This window comes from Nothobranchius furzeri, chromosome 7 (genome assembly GCF_043380555.1).
Source record: "Nothobranchius furzeri strain GRZ-AD chromosome 7, NfurGRZ-RIMD1, whole genome shotgun sequence".
Lineage (NCBI taxonomy): Eukaryota > Metazoa > Chordata > Actinopteri > Cyprinodontiformes > Nothobranchiidae > Nothobranchius > Nothobranchius furzeri.
Window position 1 is genome coordinate 53,414,607 of NC_091747.1, and position 17,344 is coordinate 53,431,950.

At 41.4% G+C, this 17,344-nt stretch overlaps 1 protein-coding gene across 2 annotated transcripts; it reads left to right on the forward strand.

Annotated features, from left to right (window-relative positions):
- Positions 1-9,603: 9,603 nt before the first annotated feature.
- LOC107382936 (suppressor of cytokine signaling 6) lies at positions 9,604-14,014 on the forward strand. 2 transcript variants are annotated; one of them, XM_015955296.3, is made up of 3 exons: positions 9,604-9,833; positions 10,241-10,310; positions 12,271-14,014. In XM_015955296.3, exon 3 carries the CDS (start codon positions 12,397-12,399, stop codon positions 14,002-14,004), a length of 1,608 nt encoding a protein of 535 aa, XP_015810782.3. In that variant the 5' UTR covers positions 9,604-9,833; positions 10,241-10,310; positions 12,271-12,396; the 3' UTR covers positions 14,005-14,014. The 2 variants fall into 2 exon arrangements, with proteins under 2 accessions (XP_015810782.3, XP_015810783.3); XM_015955297.3 differs by having other exon boundaries at positions 9,614-9,833; positions 10,244-10,310.
- Positions 14,015-17,344: the final 3,330 nt, after the last annotated feature.

A 17,344-nucleotide genomic window follows, 5' to 3' on the forward strand; every position in this document is an offset into this window, starting at 1 on the left:
GTGTTCTCCGTTTGTTAGCCGTTTAGCTAGCTGAGCAAGGATACACAGGAGGTGTCTTGTAGCCTAGCCTTGGTCAAAAATTACCCACAATACATCGCGGTATTTTCAAAAGGATGGTGGATCAGAAGCCGGCAGCTACTTCGGGGACAATTTTCAAGTTTAAAAGTAAGTCAACTAATTTAAAATGTTTTTTTTTTTAGATCCAAAGAAGTTATCTATGGTTGGGTAGTTGCTTAGTAGTTGCAGCTTCTGTGGCTGACGGGTAGTAACTCACTTATATTTTAATCTAATAAACATATACACCATTTAAAAAGTAAACTAATACGTATAAAACATAACGTTATCTCCCGTGTCACGTGACGTTACGTGACCGCCGTGGAAGCCGTGGTCACATGATGCAAGTCTGTTCCATTAAACCATTTTCTTTGACCAAGAAAGGGCAGTGTCTTCGTAAGCAAGGCGCCTAGACATTGAGAAACACCCACTCTCCACTTTCTCTACTTGCTGCAAACATTTTTTTAAGCCTTCCTGTGGGCGGTTATGAGCCAAGATGGATGAGACCACGAATGCAAATTTACAGTGTGACATGGATATGTGAGGATTTTCAAATCCTAGCATTTCACTGTCTGCTTTCTATCAGAAGCAAATGCAGGAGATTGGTGAAGACTGTTTTCTTGTTTAGTCTGCATGAAAAAGTCAGAGTGACCGATTATAATCAGAAAAAAATGGCAAAAAAAATGTTTTTCAGTCAACCACACCTTTAAAACATTTGGCCACAGCTGTAAAGTTTGAATTTATATATTTAAAATAGAATAGAATAAACTTTTATTTTGTTACTTTAAGTGTTATACAGCTCTTCTAGCAAAAGGAATGTAAATGAATATAGGGCGCTGAGTTGTAAAGGCGAAGGTCTTGATTTTCTGGTCTATACTCCACCCCTCATCCATGGTTTTAAGATAGAAAGAAAGGAAATGATCTTTTATATGGCGCCTGTCAAGATAAAAATCATGAGGTGCTTCACAAGAACAAAAAAATTGTAAATGTAAAAAAGATTTAAAAATATGGTTCAAATGAGAAACAAATTGTGATAAAAATGTAAGGAAAGGGAAAGAGAAAATGAATAAGAAAGAGGAAAATCGATGGATCCCGGGAAAGGTGGAGTTGATAGAAAAAGCAGAATAAGGAGAGAGAGATGAAAGTCACACAAAAGCCAGCTTGAACAGGTGAGTGTCTGCTGCTTTTTAAAGGAGACCACTGAGTCCACTGATCTCAGGCTCAGGGGGAGAGAGGTCCAGAGTCTGGGGGCCACAGCAGCAAATGATCTGTCACTTTTGGTCTTTAGCCTGGTGCGCTGCACAACCAGTAGACTTTGATCACTGGACCTCAGGGACCTGCTGGGGGTGTAGGGACTAAGAAGATCACCCATGTAAGATGGTGCTTGTCCATGTAAGGCCCTATAGACCAGAACCAGGATTTTGAAATGAACCCTGAAGTTAACTGGCTGCCAGTGAAGCTGGAGGAGAAGCGGGGTGATGTGGGTGTGTTTAGAGGACTTGGTCAGAAGCCGAGCACAGGCATTCTGAACCACCTGTAGACGGTTCAGGGAGGTTCTGCTCAGACACGTGAAAAGAGAGTTGCAGTAGTCTAAGCGTGAGGAGATGAAGGAGTGGATAACTGTCTCACGTTCAGATCAGTACAGAATGAAACTCAGCTTAGCAATGTTCCTGAGATGGAAGAAGGAAGAGCGAAGGAGATAACTGACATCCAGGGAGAGAGCTGGGTTGAAGGTCACACCAAGGTTCCTGTCGAAGGGTTTGGTGTGAGAAGCAAACTGACCAAGAGAGTCTCTGACTTTGGGAACCAGCTTGTCTGGGGCACAGATGAGGATCTCAGTCTTATCTTCATTCAGCTGTAGAAAGCTCCCAGCCATCCAGGTTTTAATAGATTCTAAGCAGGTGTGTAACAGCTGCAGCTTAGACATCTCATGGGGCTTAAAGGAAACGTACAGTTGGATGTCATCTGTGTAAAGATGGTAGGAGATTCTTTAAAAGAGCTCAGGATGTGCTGAAGAGGAAGTAGATAGAGGAGGAGGAAGAGCAGAGGCCCCAGCACAGAACCTTGTGGAACACTATGGGTGAGAAACGTGGTGGATGACCCAAACTTGGAGACGGCCACAGAGAAGGAACACTCAGACAGATAAGGAGAACCACTCCAGAGCAGATCCTGATCGGCCTACCCAGTCTCTCAGCCTATCCAGTAGCAGGTGATGGTCAACAGTGTCAAAGGCTGCAGTCAGGTCCAGCAGGCCCAGAACAGAACAGTCTCCTGCATCACTGTGAGTCAGAAGGTCATTAGAGACTCCCAAGAAGAGCTGTTTCAGATGCGGATCATGACCAAAAGAACAAGGGCCCAGTGTTAGAAGGGTTGCTTCACAGCGACTCAGCATGAGTGATGAGTGAAACAAACACGTCTACCACACAATCATTCATCTTTCTGACAGTTTCAACAATTTTCTCTCTCGTCTCAGAATGTGTTCACAAAGAGATCACAGAGAGAAACTGTATCTCTTAGACTGCCGCTTCATTAATAAACATCGGGATCACCTGTGGACACTCAGACTAACACCCAGAGAGAAGCAGCCGAAATCCTGTAAGGTGGCTGCGTTTAGCGCAGGGGCGGCGTTAGGCCCGGCTACTTGGGCTGAAGCCCCGGATCTTTAATCAAAAGCCCCGGATCTCAAACGTGGAAGTAACATGCAGTACCAAAGTCCAACAGAGAGGGAGCAGCTAGCAGTAGTTTGTATACAGCCTACCTGAGCCTCCACCACTGAAGAAGAAGCCCTTCAGCAGCCAGCTTCTTCTGTAGTGCCTGTTTTTTCTACACTCTGCCTGAAACGCATGTGTGAAGATGGACAAAAGGACGTTTTTTAGACCAAAAGTACCGCGACAGAACCCCAGCTTTGATGAGACTGGTGTTGACTCAGGTTTGTGAGTCTTATTTGAAAATATTTGTTGTGCTGCTGGTTTGCCTAAAGTTAGCTTACTATCAGGTAAAGTTGATGGAGAAAGAAAGGGAATATTTACTATCATCTCACACTAAACACTAACAGAAACAATACTCTGCCCTGAATATGCTTAATATGTAGCTTTAGATTTAAAAATTATGTGGTACAAGACAAATATATATGTTGACTAGTGCGTGTCACATGTGTGCGCGCGTGCATGCGTTTGCGCGCGCGTGTGTGTGTTAAGCCCCGGATCTTCTTCAGTCCTTAATCCACCCCTGGTTTAGCGCAGCAACGTCTCTGTATTAGGGGCTAGTAGGGCTGGACCCCACCAGATGGCGGTGTGGAGCTCTCTGCCTTTTTAGAGTCATATTTTAAAGCCCATTCTGTCACTCAGAAATGTTTTATGCAGGCAGAACATGAAAATTGTCTCCTACACCTATCTCCTGCATCAGCTTCTGATATAAAATAGACGGTGAACCTCTAGGATTTGAAAAGCCTGACAGATCTACGTCACACTGTCACTTGACATTCATGGACTCAACCATCTTGACGCACGACAGCAAAGGCTGTTGTTGGTTTAACATCCAGGAAACAGCAGATAATGTCTTGGCTAGGTATAACCCCCCAGTATGACTTACAAGGCATTCATTCCTACTAGAGACCACCGCAAATGTATTGATGAGTGTTCCACACCTTTAGCTTCTCTTATGTTTAAAACCAGGATGAGAATATCATCAAACCCTATCTCCAGACAAAAGTTTCATGTAGTGTACTGAGTCATCCATCCAAGCCTGTCTCTACCTGCTCCACCCATCATCCACTTTGTTGAAGGAATGAAGAGGGGCAGCCAGGCCTCTCCCACTCCATCAGCCCCCTCAGAAATATATTTAAGTCCAAAGCCTCAGCCAAAACTGAAGCGAGCTCCACCATATTGGACAAATAATTTATGGCTGATGCAGCGTTCATTTGAAATTAAGATGAAACACAAGGAGCATCTTCACTTGTAGAGGTATCTCACTTAATGGCGTGGCCCCCTTCACGTTCCATCTTGACTTCCTGATTCTGTGCTTTGAGTCATGCCTACACATACATTCAGATACTTTCGGAGGAGCTGCTCCTGAGAGGAGTGATATCTTAAAGGTCCTTGTACGTTCAGATGCAAGAGTCCTATCAAACTACTAGTTTTTTTTTGCGTACACTTTGAACAGCTTTAGTAACTATCTGATCTGTTTATCCTGTCATTGTAAAGGAAACAGAGTTTTTTTTTCCCACGGCTGAGTGCTTACTTGTTTTTTACGGTCTGGCAAAGAGTATCAACCATGCTAAAAGTTTGTTTGTCAGGTCTAATTTGGCTTGTAGAAACATTGCATCCTTGCTTCTTGGTGTCCTTGGTGTTATATCTAATAGCTGTGCACCCCATCCCCACAAGCCCCCACCTCCTGCGCCAACACATCAAGAGACGGCAGCCTGATCAACCCTAATAGGCTCGGTAATTAGAGTCTTAGTTTGCACAGAACCTGTCTCCATTCAGCTGCTAAGCAGGTTGGGGAAGGACTGTCGTGCACTTGACAGTGTGGAAAAAAACAATGTAATGTTGAGTATATGCACCAAATTAACCTAGCCGTGGTAAACACATTCTGCTTTTTAAAACAATACTGACACTAATTAGGAAACCATGTATCACTGCAGCGTTCAGCTGAAGTGTAGAAGACTTGTAAAGTACTTAGAGGCATCTTGATGTTTCATGAATGCAAATTTTGAAGATCTTACAGCCTGAAAAGGTTGATTATACTACAGTTACATCTGATTTAGAGTAGAAAATTCAACCTTAAATTTTATAATTAGAAAATCATGATAAAAAGATTATAACAATTTACTTTTACCCAAATTTCCAAGCACAAAAATCACATTTTTGAATCTTGAATTTGGATATTTTATTTTTAAAACTGGTGACTGTACATTTTTATTCCACTCACACACAACTGCCTGCAGAAACTGGCTGATCTACAAGAAAGCCGAGCTCATTACTTCATTTTCACGTATTCAGAAGACATAAAAGCCTTGACTATTCCAACAGTCCAGAAGGAAGGATGGGGGGGGGGGGGGACTTTTGTTAGAAACACAGATCTTTCAGATTGTGTTTTCACAGGCTACAGCATAAAAATGAAAGCCCAAATAACTTAGATCAATTTTTAAACCAATCTCTACAAGACGACAGGGGCACCCAAGGACACATAATTTTGAGTTGTTTGAGTCAATGTTAAATTGTTTCTAAGGCTGCAGAGCCAGAGATCTGATGCGACACAGAAAAGCTGTTTGGTGTCTTTGCAGTTAAAAGTGAAGTTAAAGGAAATTTCACAGAAAAGCATTCAGTTTTCCAATGAATTGTTTATTTTGTGCTGCACCATTTACATTTCCCCTACATTGTTGAAAAAAATGCTCCTTGTTTAATCCATCCATCCATTTTCATCCGCTTATCCGGAGTCGGGTCGCGGGGGCAGTAGCCTAAGGCGAGAGGCCCAGACTTCCCTCTCCCCAGCCACTTGGGCCAGCTCCTCCGGGGAAATCCCAAGGCATTCCCTGGCCAGGTGAGAGACATAGTCTCTCCACCATGTTCTGGGTCTACCTTTAGGTCTCCTCCTGGTTGGACGTGCCCAGAAAACCTCACCAGGGAGGCGTCCAGGAGGCATCATGACCAGAAGCCCGAGCCACCTCAACTGGCTCCTCTCGATGAGGAGGAGCAGCGGGTCTACTCCAAGCCCCTCCCGAATCACCGAGCTTCTCACCCTATCACCCAAATAAGAGCAACAATGAAAAAACACAACATAAACACACCAACAAAACCATACACAACAGTCAGAAACAGACTAGTACACCCAAAAGATAAGATACCAGTTGGACTTAAATGTGGAGTTGTTTACGAAATCCCATGCAAACTCTGCAATAAAACATACATAGGAGAAACCGGACGCCAACTCAACACACGAACAATAGAACATAGAAAGGAGTGCGAGAAAGAAACAAGTCGAAAACAAACAAGAGCAACAAAACAAGAAGCAGAAAGTACAATAAAGAAGTCAGCCGTAACAGATCACTGCACAAGGGAAAACCATGTAATGGACTGGGACAACACAAGGATCATAAACACCGAACAACAGAAATACAAAAGATGGATAAAAGAAGCTATAGAGATAAGGAGACGTGGATGTGGGACCATGAACAGAGACGATGGAGTTTACTCGTTGGATCGCGCATGGGACTGCATCATCGGAGAGGGGAGAGCGGGCAGCAGAGGGCGACAACGTCCTCTGCTGCCCACGGATAAACGGAGTAGGAAGTGACGCCACCATCAGCGTCAGCTCTGAGGATGTTTTGCAGTCGGCAAACGAAACAGTTAGCAAGGTAAAGAAAAACCTTTCCTGTGTTTTAAAAAGAACCAAAAATGGAATTAGAAACTAAACACAGTAAGAACACACCAAAGATGTTCTCACCCTATCTCTAAGGGAGAGCCCAGCCACTCTGCAGAGAAAACTCATTTCGGCCGCTTGTATCCGCGATCTCATTCTTTCTGTCACTACCCAAAGCTCATGACCATAGGTGAGGGTAGGAACGTAGATCGACCGGTAAATCGAGAGCTTCGCCTTCCTTGTTTAATATTCATATTAAAGACACACTACTGAACTTTGTAGATATATGCGATTTGTCGCCCTCTCAAGGCTTGCCGTCGTGCATAAGAGGCATGCTTACTGGCTGTTTTCCAACTCGCGTGCCCAACCACATCAAGCAGCATTTGAATCAGGGATGTATGACAACTTTAAGCCCGACAAAACACAATGACCCCAGTGAAGTCCTTTATTACTGACCTATCCATTAGCAGCACGGCTAGGTCAGATTCCGTAGTACAGGGACCGTTGGTCAAAAACCGTATTGAGCGGTAAGCAGACAGAGGACCCCATGACACTTTCACAGCTCTGAAAGTGAACATAATAAATGATAGATTGCCGCCAAAACTTTTCAAAATATATTATTTTTAGGTGTAAAAGCTGCGGAATGTGTCTTTAAAGTGACGGTGTGTATTTTCCCTGGCAATAGGTGGCCGTACATACCTAAATCACTGCAAGCAAGCGGTATTTTTGTATTGGAGTAAGACCTTACAAACGGATGGCCATTAGGCTCAAAAATCGGGTTGTCATGGGTCACCAAGCAAAAAATGTTGTCTGCCATAGACAAGGAAGAGTGCAGCTTTCACTGTCTCACTACTGTACTGACTTCAAATTTTGTCGGCCCTCTGGGACCCACTTGTGGCCTGGGGGCTCAATGCCATTGCATGCCCTGCCTGTTGGCACGTGCTGCCTCTGGTTATATATCCTTGAGTGCATTATTTTGAGTCAGTTTGAATGGGGTTCATCTTTCTGACATTTCATTAAACCTTTCCCAGTATTTTTTTTTTATATTTTGCAACAAACAAATAGGGTTGACCCAAATAGCAAAGATTTAAATTAAGGGTTATAATAAGCTACAATCCAGAGTTTTTTCCTTCTCAGGATTTACGTATGAATTTTTAGAAATCAGTGAAAGTGATAGTCTTATTATGTACTGTGATATAATGTAGGCAATACTCCTTTTTTATTTTTTGCTAAGCCCGTCCTTTGTCCCATAGAGCCCCATGCAATCCCAGAAAATGTGCGAGCATTTGAGGACGTACCTAGACTGATGCAGTGTTGGCAACCTGTCTCGTAGACAAATAAGTCTTTAAATAAATTATATACAGTATATATACACACACACACACACACACACACACACACACACACACACACACACACACACAGCATAACATGAAAATGTCAGCTAGAGGTGCGCGAGATGAACGAGTTGCTTTGGCCGTAAATACAGAAGTGGAAACCACGGCTTAAGGTGCCATATGTTAGTCAGCCACTAGATGCTGCTGTTGGAAAAAACTTACTCCGGATTTAGCTTTTTGTCAAGGTTTTATATGATATCTAAGGTGATCCATAAGCGCTCAGAGTATGTGTTTGGGACTACTGAATTCCTGCTCAACATCTATAAAAAGTACTCCGATATAAACATTTCTTTGCTGATGCAAATCAGCCATCTTGAATTAGGCTGGCGCCAAAAATTTATCAATTGTAGGTGTAAATGTTATACAGATCTATGGACTTCCAATAGAATTCATCCAGTGTACATGCATGTGCACACACACACACACACACACACACACAAATAGATAGAGAGAGAGTGAGAGTGAGAGAGAGAGAGAGAGAGAGAGAGAGAGAGAGAGAGAGAGAGAGAGAGAGAGAGAGAGAGATTTAGGCAAAAACAATTAGCATTAGCAATTTAGCTTGAAGTAATATTTTGCATTAAAACATTCCAAAACACACATGAGTCTTTGTTATTGGCAGATAAACGTTCTTCAGATGTACAGAAACCACTTTTTGCTAAGCTTTCTTCTGCTACCATCCTATGTGGTGTGGTGCTTGTGTTTGCTTTGCACCAAACCCCCCCTGGTGACATCAGTAGAGGAAAAGAAACACAGGGAAGTGGGAAATTAGTTATCAAGCTGTGGCTGCAGCTTTATTATTCATCAACCAAGACTTTTAATATTAGATGAAAACAGCATGAAGAACAAATTTCTTTGTGTTGAAAATCTGTTTGTGTTTATGTTTTGCATATATAATGTATTTGTCTAACGATCCTTTTGCTTAACCATGACAGGGAGGAGACCAGGACGTTGTGAAAATTGAAATACTTTTGAAAATATGGACTCCGGATAAACGGACAAAAAGGGACGGATGGATGGATGGGATTCCAGGTCTATGATCAGCCTTGAGGTTCGTTTTGGATATCATACAGTCATGGTGCTCCATTCTTGGGTCTTTCACATGGATACAAACTGTTTATACTGCTGATTTTGTCCACATACCTGTCTCAGACTTCTTTATTTAACGCATCCCTGTATATTCCACATCCTTTTTGGGATTTTAACATGTAATTCGTAAGGCCACTAACATGTTTGCGCACATCTCAGAATGCAACTCAAAATCACATGAGATCACAAGCCCTAATCTCCTAATAAGGAGATAGTCTCTGATTATTATGAGATAATTAAATCATGAGGAGGAGTATACATTTGTAATCAAAGTGGTGGGAATGGGCTTCCATACTTGGTTCCTATTGAAAGAAGCAGTACTGAAACCAAATGAACTTAAAGTTTCAACAAAACTTATGTGGATGTTCACAAAACTGTAAGCATATTTTACATTATCATCACTTTATAATTAGGTTGCATATCTACTTATCAACAAATTGCAAACAAACAAGTGTATTGTTATTCTTTTTAAGATGATGTTAAGGCTTTTTTTTTAGATGAATGCATGTGTTTGTTTTTAGATGTGATATGTGAACGCTGCAGCTGATTCGCTGCATGTGAACGCGTCCTCTGATTCAGCTCCCACAATTCAACAGGCAACAAAGGAAGAAAGGAAGGGGCCGAAAGCTACAAAGAGTTAGCCAGCCTAGATTAAAAGATGTCACATTAATGAGCAACTGTAGTCGTCTAAATACTCCCGTGATGAAAGGAAACTAAAAATTCACCCATGCTGACTCTTTTATATTTTTGTTTTTGGTACAAAAGCGGACTTAAATGGCAGCGGCGCTAATGTTTTCCACATAAAACGCCAACGAAGCTAGGCTAACATTAGCCAACAATCGTCCAGGAGCGAATCTTTATACGAACGTGTTTTTAAAAGAGTCCAGAATAAAGTATTTGGTTTATTCTCCCTGCAGTACAGCGTAAAGTGGCCAGGTAAGCGAAAGTGTCCTGCACTTTTTGTACGTGTTTAGAGAATAAAAATCACTTTTGTAGTGGGTTAGCTTGACAGTTTTAGCTTAGCAGTCGCCTAGCTAGAAATCTGTTATAATAAGCGGCTTTGTGGCAGAGAACTGCTTGTTTAAGAAAAAAAAATACCAGTGCTGATGGAATATTTGTTGGAACATTTATTAATGCTTCTGTATAAGTGCAATGAAAGCAACAATGTAACGAGTGGAGCTAAGCTAAAAGCATGTGTCCCTAGGCCTTTCTAGGTCAAGTCAGACCTCCTCAACTTTGGCTTATTGACAACGTTTTTATGATTATTGTGTGCATATTTCCACAGGAGCATGTTTTAAATCTAAACTACATATATTTTAAATGAACTGGCACTTTTTTCCCAGCAGCAAATGAAAGGTGGAGGAGGTGGAATTTGACCCAACCAACTGAGTCACCATTTTCTCCCAGATAATGGTGAGTAATCAGATTGCAGCCCTCTTGATTATCAAGCAGCTTCGGTTAGGAGCTTCATGTGCCAGATGTCCCTCAGTACTATGGCCCTGCTTTATTAGGGCAAAGTGTCAGATAAACTGTGGAATTAATTTGTCTTTAGGACATTTGCGTGTGACATATTTGGCTCTGTAGTTGTCATGTGGCTTTAATAGGAACGTTTAGTTATGTTTACATATCTGTCTGTATTGCTGAGCCAGTATGGGATGTATATAAGGTCAGTGGTGAGCTGAGATCAACCAAAAGATCTAGAATTTTCTCAAATTTCTCCATTTACATACAAAGATTCTGCCTGTACAACTAGCATCTTGTCTTGGTGAGAACAGCGGATTAGGTCAACTGGTGCTAAATATTATGTATGAATGCCTCTAAATTAATTAAAAAAAAATAAACATGCAAGACAGCGGCATTGCTGCATATTTCTTCAACTGTGGTTGAACTTCTGAACATAATTTCTTGTGTAATAGTCACAAGATGCTCTTGCGCTGTCATGTGGGATCCTTTGAAACATCTCTGAAAATGTTTGAGCTGCTGTTATTGTGTTTTAAAAGCTTCTAAAACAGGTAAATAAATTTTAAAAATACCATTTTGCATTTGAGGTGATAATTTATATCAGTTTACAACCATTTTGTTGAACTTTTCTTGGTTAGGGTGCAGTGTTTTTAATTTCTGATGAATCTTTTACGTCAGCATAATAGAAAAATTGAAGTAATTTCATGTTTGCATGAAAGATGCAATAATTACTTGACATATGTGCGTCCAGGAATCACTGCATGACCAAAAACCAGCTTGCCAGTTTCATTTTTAGTAATTGTCTTTTAACCAGGTGATCAAATATTTCACTGTTTGGAGTTTTGATCAGTGCTTGTACTTTTGAATGGTCCTAAATATGGATGTCGAATATTATCAACTGCTGTTGACATTGAAATACAATATTGTAAATTATCTATCGGTTTTTACTCTTTTAATGAGTTTAGATGTCATGCACGCATTATATAGCAAACTCTTCAGCTACTTTTCCTCATTCAAAATGTCAAAATATGACAGGTCTGAGGTTTAGCAATCTTTTTGTTTGTTTGGCACAACTTTGAAGAAGTAGAAATTTGTTGTGTGCATTTGTCAGGATTATCTCAGGGAAAATGTGATTCAGCTGGCCATTGCCCAACTTAAATCGAAGTAGTTGTCATATTTTGCAATGGTAATGTTTAAAGTTTAAGTATGCATGATAGAAGATATGTGATGTTATTTACCTTAAATGATTGTTTTTCCTTCTTTGTTGGGAGACCTTGTATATATGGCATATGGTTGACTGTATTGGTGTAACGGACAATGGTGAAAACGCCGATATCAAACATTCCTAGAGCTAATCTAATTTTTGTTCTAGTCATCTTTTTCAAACACATTAGCAACCTGATTATTTTAGGTTAACTGTTCTCAGTAAGTTCAAATATTCACATCAAAACTCATTAACTAAATTTAACAGATGGATGGATTGAAAAGCACTGTACACTGAAAAAATATTGTCACAATAAATCAGATTTATTTCATAGTCTGAAGTTTGATAAGTGCTGCGATTCCTTTAGGCGTGTCCAATCATCTCCTGCCAAACAAGCCGGGCTGAGGTCCTTTTTTATTCACCAACACTTGTAAAGGTAACAGGTAGCTGCATAGAGTAGCCAATGGGTAATAATTGCAACAAGTCCTGAGGTAAAAGTATTTTTATCTTATCTTTCAATATGATATCACATAATAAACTGTTTACAAAATTAGGAAAGGTGAAGCGAGAGCTCAGATTTTTTCCCAGCCAGATGCAAAAGTCAAACTATATAAACGACAAATCTTGCCTTAAATATATTTTAAAACTTTCATCTTTCACCCTGAACCTACTCTTAACAGAGTGTCTTTTGTCTTTTTCTCTCACCAGGGATTTATGGCGCCACTGTATGGATGACTTGTTCCATGTGGCCTGATGGGAGGACGTTGTGGATAGTGCTTTCATCAGGATACCAGGAGAGCCGTCCCATGCCCCCACTTCGGAGGGCCTGTCAGAATGAAGAAGATAAGCCTTAAGACCATCCGCAAGTCCCTCAACATAAAGGGCAAGGAGGAGGGTGACTTTGTCATGCTCCAGCAGCCTTCTGTTACGACAGAGTTTTCCAAGGACGACTCGCTTTTCGGGGGCTGCTATACAAAAGAGCTTTCGGGGTGTGATCTTAGTTGTGAAGACGAGAAAGGAGGCCAGAAAAAGAACAGCACAAAGAGTGAGGGTTTGATGGGATCGCTGAAGAGACGGCTGTCGGCCAAGCAGAAGGCCAAAGTAAAAGGTGGCTCTTCTGCTTTATGCTCTGTGGACGATGACGACACGTTTTCATCCTCGTCCGTGCCCATCAGCAATGACGTGATAGCTCAGAGACCTCTGAGAACGGCGTCATTACGGAGTCACCATTACAGCCCGTCCCCGTGGCCTCTCCGGTCTGTCAACTCCGATGAGGCGTGCATCAAGATGGAGGTAAAGGTTAAAGCCATGGTCCACTCTCCCTGTCAAAGCCCCAACTTAAACGGTGTTCGGAAAGAATTTCATAGTTTCCAGATGGAAGAGCTCTTTCAGGACCAAGCGGAGTCCTTAAAGAATCTCCAGCAACCACAAAACGGTGAGCTGCACCTAAACATAGATGAAAATGATGTGCCTGTGGTGCTGGGGCTAACCCCCCAGGACTACATCCAGTACACAATGCCTTTAGATGAGGGAATGTACCCAGAAGGGTCCCACTCCTTCTGCCTGGACAGCTCTACTCCCATGGAGGTGGTGACGGAGGCGGACAGCGGGCCCATCCACACAGACCAGGGGCAAGAGGAACATGACCTGGTCAGTGGGATGCCTCCGGATCTCTTCATGGAAACCTCAATGAGCAGTTTTCTTCTTGATTCTGCTGGTATGATGCACCAAAGCTCTCGAGTAGAGGTCCAGCCTCCTCTCTCTCCACTCCTACCACCTATGTCAAGTAACGTACATATTCCTAGAACTTTGTCCAGCTTCAGTTCCTCAGACAGTCAGGTAGCTGAAAGAGTAAGGCACCACCTCAACTTTGACCCAAATTCAGCCCCTGGAGTCAGTCGGGTTTATGACTCCGTCCAGAGCAGCGGCCCTATGGTCGTGACCAGCCTGACAGAGGAGCTGAAGAAGCTTGCAAGACAGGGCTGGTACTGGGGTCCCATCACACGATGGGAGGCGGAGGATAAGCTGGTGAATCTGGCTGACGGTTCGTTCTTGGTCAGGGACAGCTCAGATGACCGGTACCTGCTCAGCCTGAGCTTCAGGTCACAGAGCAAAACTCTCCACACCCGCATCGAACACTCCAACGGACGCTTCAGCTTTTACGAGCAGCCTGACGTCGAAGGGCACACGTCCATTGTGGATCTAATTGAACATTCTATCAAAGACTCAGAGAACGGAGCTTTTTGTTATTCCAGGTCTCGCCTACCGGGCTCTGCAACCTACCCCGTCAGACTAACCAACCCAGTATCTCGGTTTATGCAAGTGCGCTCCCTGCAGTATCTTTGCCGCTTCGTCATTAGGCAATACACACGGATCGACCTGATCCAGAAGTTGCCCCTACCTAACAAGATGAAAGATTACCTGCAGGAAAAGCACTACTGAAGACACACACCAGACAGTCGTAGCAATTTGCACTTTTGTGTTCAGTTAGGAGATTTGAACAAGGTTTACAGTCACCCACAGTTGAGATATTTGTCCCGCTAGTTGATGATGTCTTTTGTTTGGTCCTCCATTCCACTGTTTTCCACTAATATAGGCCAGCACATAATCTATTGCAGAGGATAGAGAACATTAGTGCAGGCGTTAGGCACTTGTGGTGTTTGCTTATGGGTATTATCCAGCTGTACAAGTAGAGCAGAATTTCATAAACGATCTGCACTAAAGCCGGAGAACTCCTCTAAATTTGAGAAATTGTTGCGTTTTTAATCATCTGAATTGTACCTCAGAGAAGATTTCAAGGTGAAAATGTGTAGCTACATCTGGTTTTAAGCTGACTGATGACTTTTGAACATCTTTTGCAAATCAGCTTTCTAGATTGTCATTTCTTTTATGCATGATCCGGTTGCAGAGTAGAATACAGAGGCTTTGTTTTAGACGTGATGGAAGCTTCTGTTGTGCTTGTGCATGACTGTTTCCTGGTTTAGTAGAAGAGATTTGGCTAACCCAACGTCATATTTGTCAGACATGACTGTATTAATGTAATTCCTAAACCTTGTTGGTAAAATGTTGCAGTAGAGTCAAAGATTACCGTTATCAGTACAATTGTGAAGCAGAAGATGTCCAAATGTTGCCAGTCAGTCGGAGGCTCTTCGATGTAGCTTAAAATAGTTCGGCTGCATTTTCCTCGTTCTCGCCTAACGGTACTGAAAATGCTGGATTTTTATGTTGTGCTGTTAGTGAAAACGGCACCAACAAAGTGTATGTCTTTTCAAAATCTTCTAACATTAACAATAAAATGTTCTGCATTAGGAATGTTGCAAACTCTGCACCTCAGCTCAGGCCTAACGACGGTTTTCACTATCTAATGCTTGTATTTGCATGTGGTAAAGGCTTTAGGACTGTCAAAGATGCAGCGTTGTCTGGTGAAAGGATGTGTGAAGGTAACCAGGAGAGTGCACAATTGAATTTACCTTTGGCGGTCTCTATTTACAGAACGCTGTCCCTCAGTCCCCCTGCAGCTGAAAAATGATCCGTTGAGTTAAATCTAAATGTTGTGACGACTTTTATTCTAAGCTTGCCAATATTTGGACTCGAGTCAAGACACAGAAGAGCTGAGCTTGGTTTTATTTATGTTTTAAGAACATATTCATTTCAAAAGCATTTTGTTTTCCCCTCTTTTGATTGTTTTCCATCACAAATCTGATCTACCCCACGTATTCTCTCTCTACTGGACCCTTAGTGTCAAAGGGAAGAGCACACCTAATGTTACACAAGTGCTTTATTTGGATACTTGACAGGGATTGTTTCACAATATGAATGAGAATTCTTGTTTTGTATGTCAGTGCCCTTAATTCAAAGTATTTGGGAAATGGGCTCGGTAGTCTAGAGCGTAGATTTAGCGGTAGTTAGCTGGAAGTGTGGGACGTTACCCTGAATCTAGCACAGCAAGAGTTAGATAGGAACCTTGAGAGGTGTTGCATGTTTAAAGATGTTTTTAAGCTTTGAGTTGTATAGGAATGAAGGATTTAAGATGCGTGTTTGGTTGTGTAGAGGTGTTTTCGTGTCACATGAACATTGGCTGGACATTCATCGTTTTTTTTCTCCTTTATCTTCTGATCTTTGGGTGATGTAAGTTTGATGTTGTGACATTTGCCATCTGGGGGATTGAACTGTACAAAAGGAATGTACGCGTGTTTGAGGTATTCATTTTATCTGCCTGCAGACAGAAAGCTTGGGAACACAAAAAATGTACTCCATTGACACATCATTTGCACTTGAACATTTCTCTGCCTCGAGTTACCCCTCAGATGGTGATTAAAAAAAAGGTCACATTTGTGTAACTGTAACATTTAGAAAATAGTTTGGTGGGATCTAAGGGCGAGACTGTAGCTCAACAGGCTGCCAAGGTGAGACGATGACAAGAATGTGGATGTAAATTTTGATTTGACCCTTTTGTTTTTGTGTATGTGTTGGAGTAAAAATGTGAAGGTCATTTTAAACACAATGTTTTTTTAGTTGTATTCCCATTTTAATTTGAAACTGTTCATCCGATTTTGGCGAGCAGAAGCCAGTTTCAGAAGCTGCTGTGAGTTCACTGCAAACTAGCTCATTAATAAGCATTATTGCCTTCAGTGTTTGATTCCAGAGGTTGATGCTTGTTCAGACTGCAGATCCGATTCTGAATTAATAACAGCACTTGACAAGCTCCACCCTCTTTTTTCCTTTTTTTTTACCCATACATCTCATCAAGGAGAGGTTATCGTTTACATTATTATGTTTGGACATACCCTCTCATATGATCATCTTGGTACAATTATTGTAATAAATCTTTTCTTGTGTTTTACACATCTGTGCTGCTTACAGATATGATTGCCTTTCTTGTATGTTACAGCGGGGAAATCGAATGTCGCCTCTGTAGACGTATGTACATACGTGTCTTTATATTTTGGGAGAGCAATTCAGATTTAACCACCGTAGCCCGTTGGAAGATGATTAGTAGGATCTCCGTAGAATAACCAGTGCACTCCAGTTTACATTGGTTGTCCACTTTCCAAAGTAGATTGTGTTTTTGTATTTTCTGTTTTTGGGCGGAAAAAAAATCAATGATTTCTTGCACATTTTGGATACAGTTCAAGAGTTTTTTGTATCTGCCAATTATAAATTATAAATAAAACTATATTCTAAAAAATAGTGGTTTATTGTGTCAAGTATCATGGAATAAAGAGAATTTGGTGCCATTTTTAAGTGTGTAAAAGTATATAATCATTTCATCATAATTATCTTTAAATGGGTACAATCTGAATTTCAAAGCACTTCATGTGTCTAAACCTTTTAACTGCTGTCAGAAATAATCCTTGAATGCACCAAAGGGCTATGTCCTGATGCTTAAGGCAATGCATTCACCTGCAAATGGCCATAAAATTTTATGCAATGCAGTTAACAAAAAATACCCTTCACATCAGGTGAACCAACAAAAAATCAATCTGCTTGCAAGAGAAAAAAAAAATGAAGAGGGCTGGAAAAGCCCCACCCAGTGGACACCAGCTGGTAACCACACAAAACTCATTAAAACACACAAGATAGCTCCCCATCTTAAACCAAAAGAATGTAAAAAGACACACAATGTGAAGTTCCTAAAATGTTGAACTACCATCACTTGGAATAAAGCTAAGTAACTTTGTCCGTTTTAAGTTCATTTTTGTGTAAATTGTGTACTAAATGTATTTCCTGTGGTTAATGGTACACTAAATACTTGATTTTTTTTTTACAATGTACAGATAAA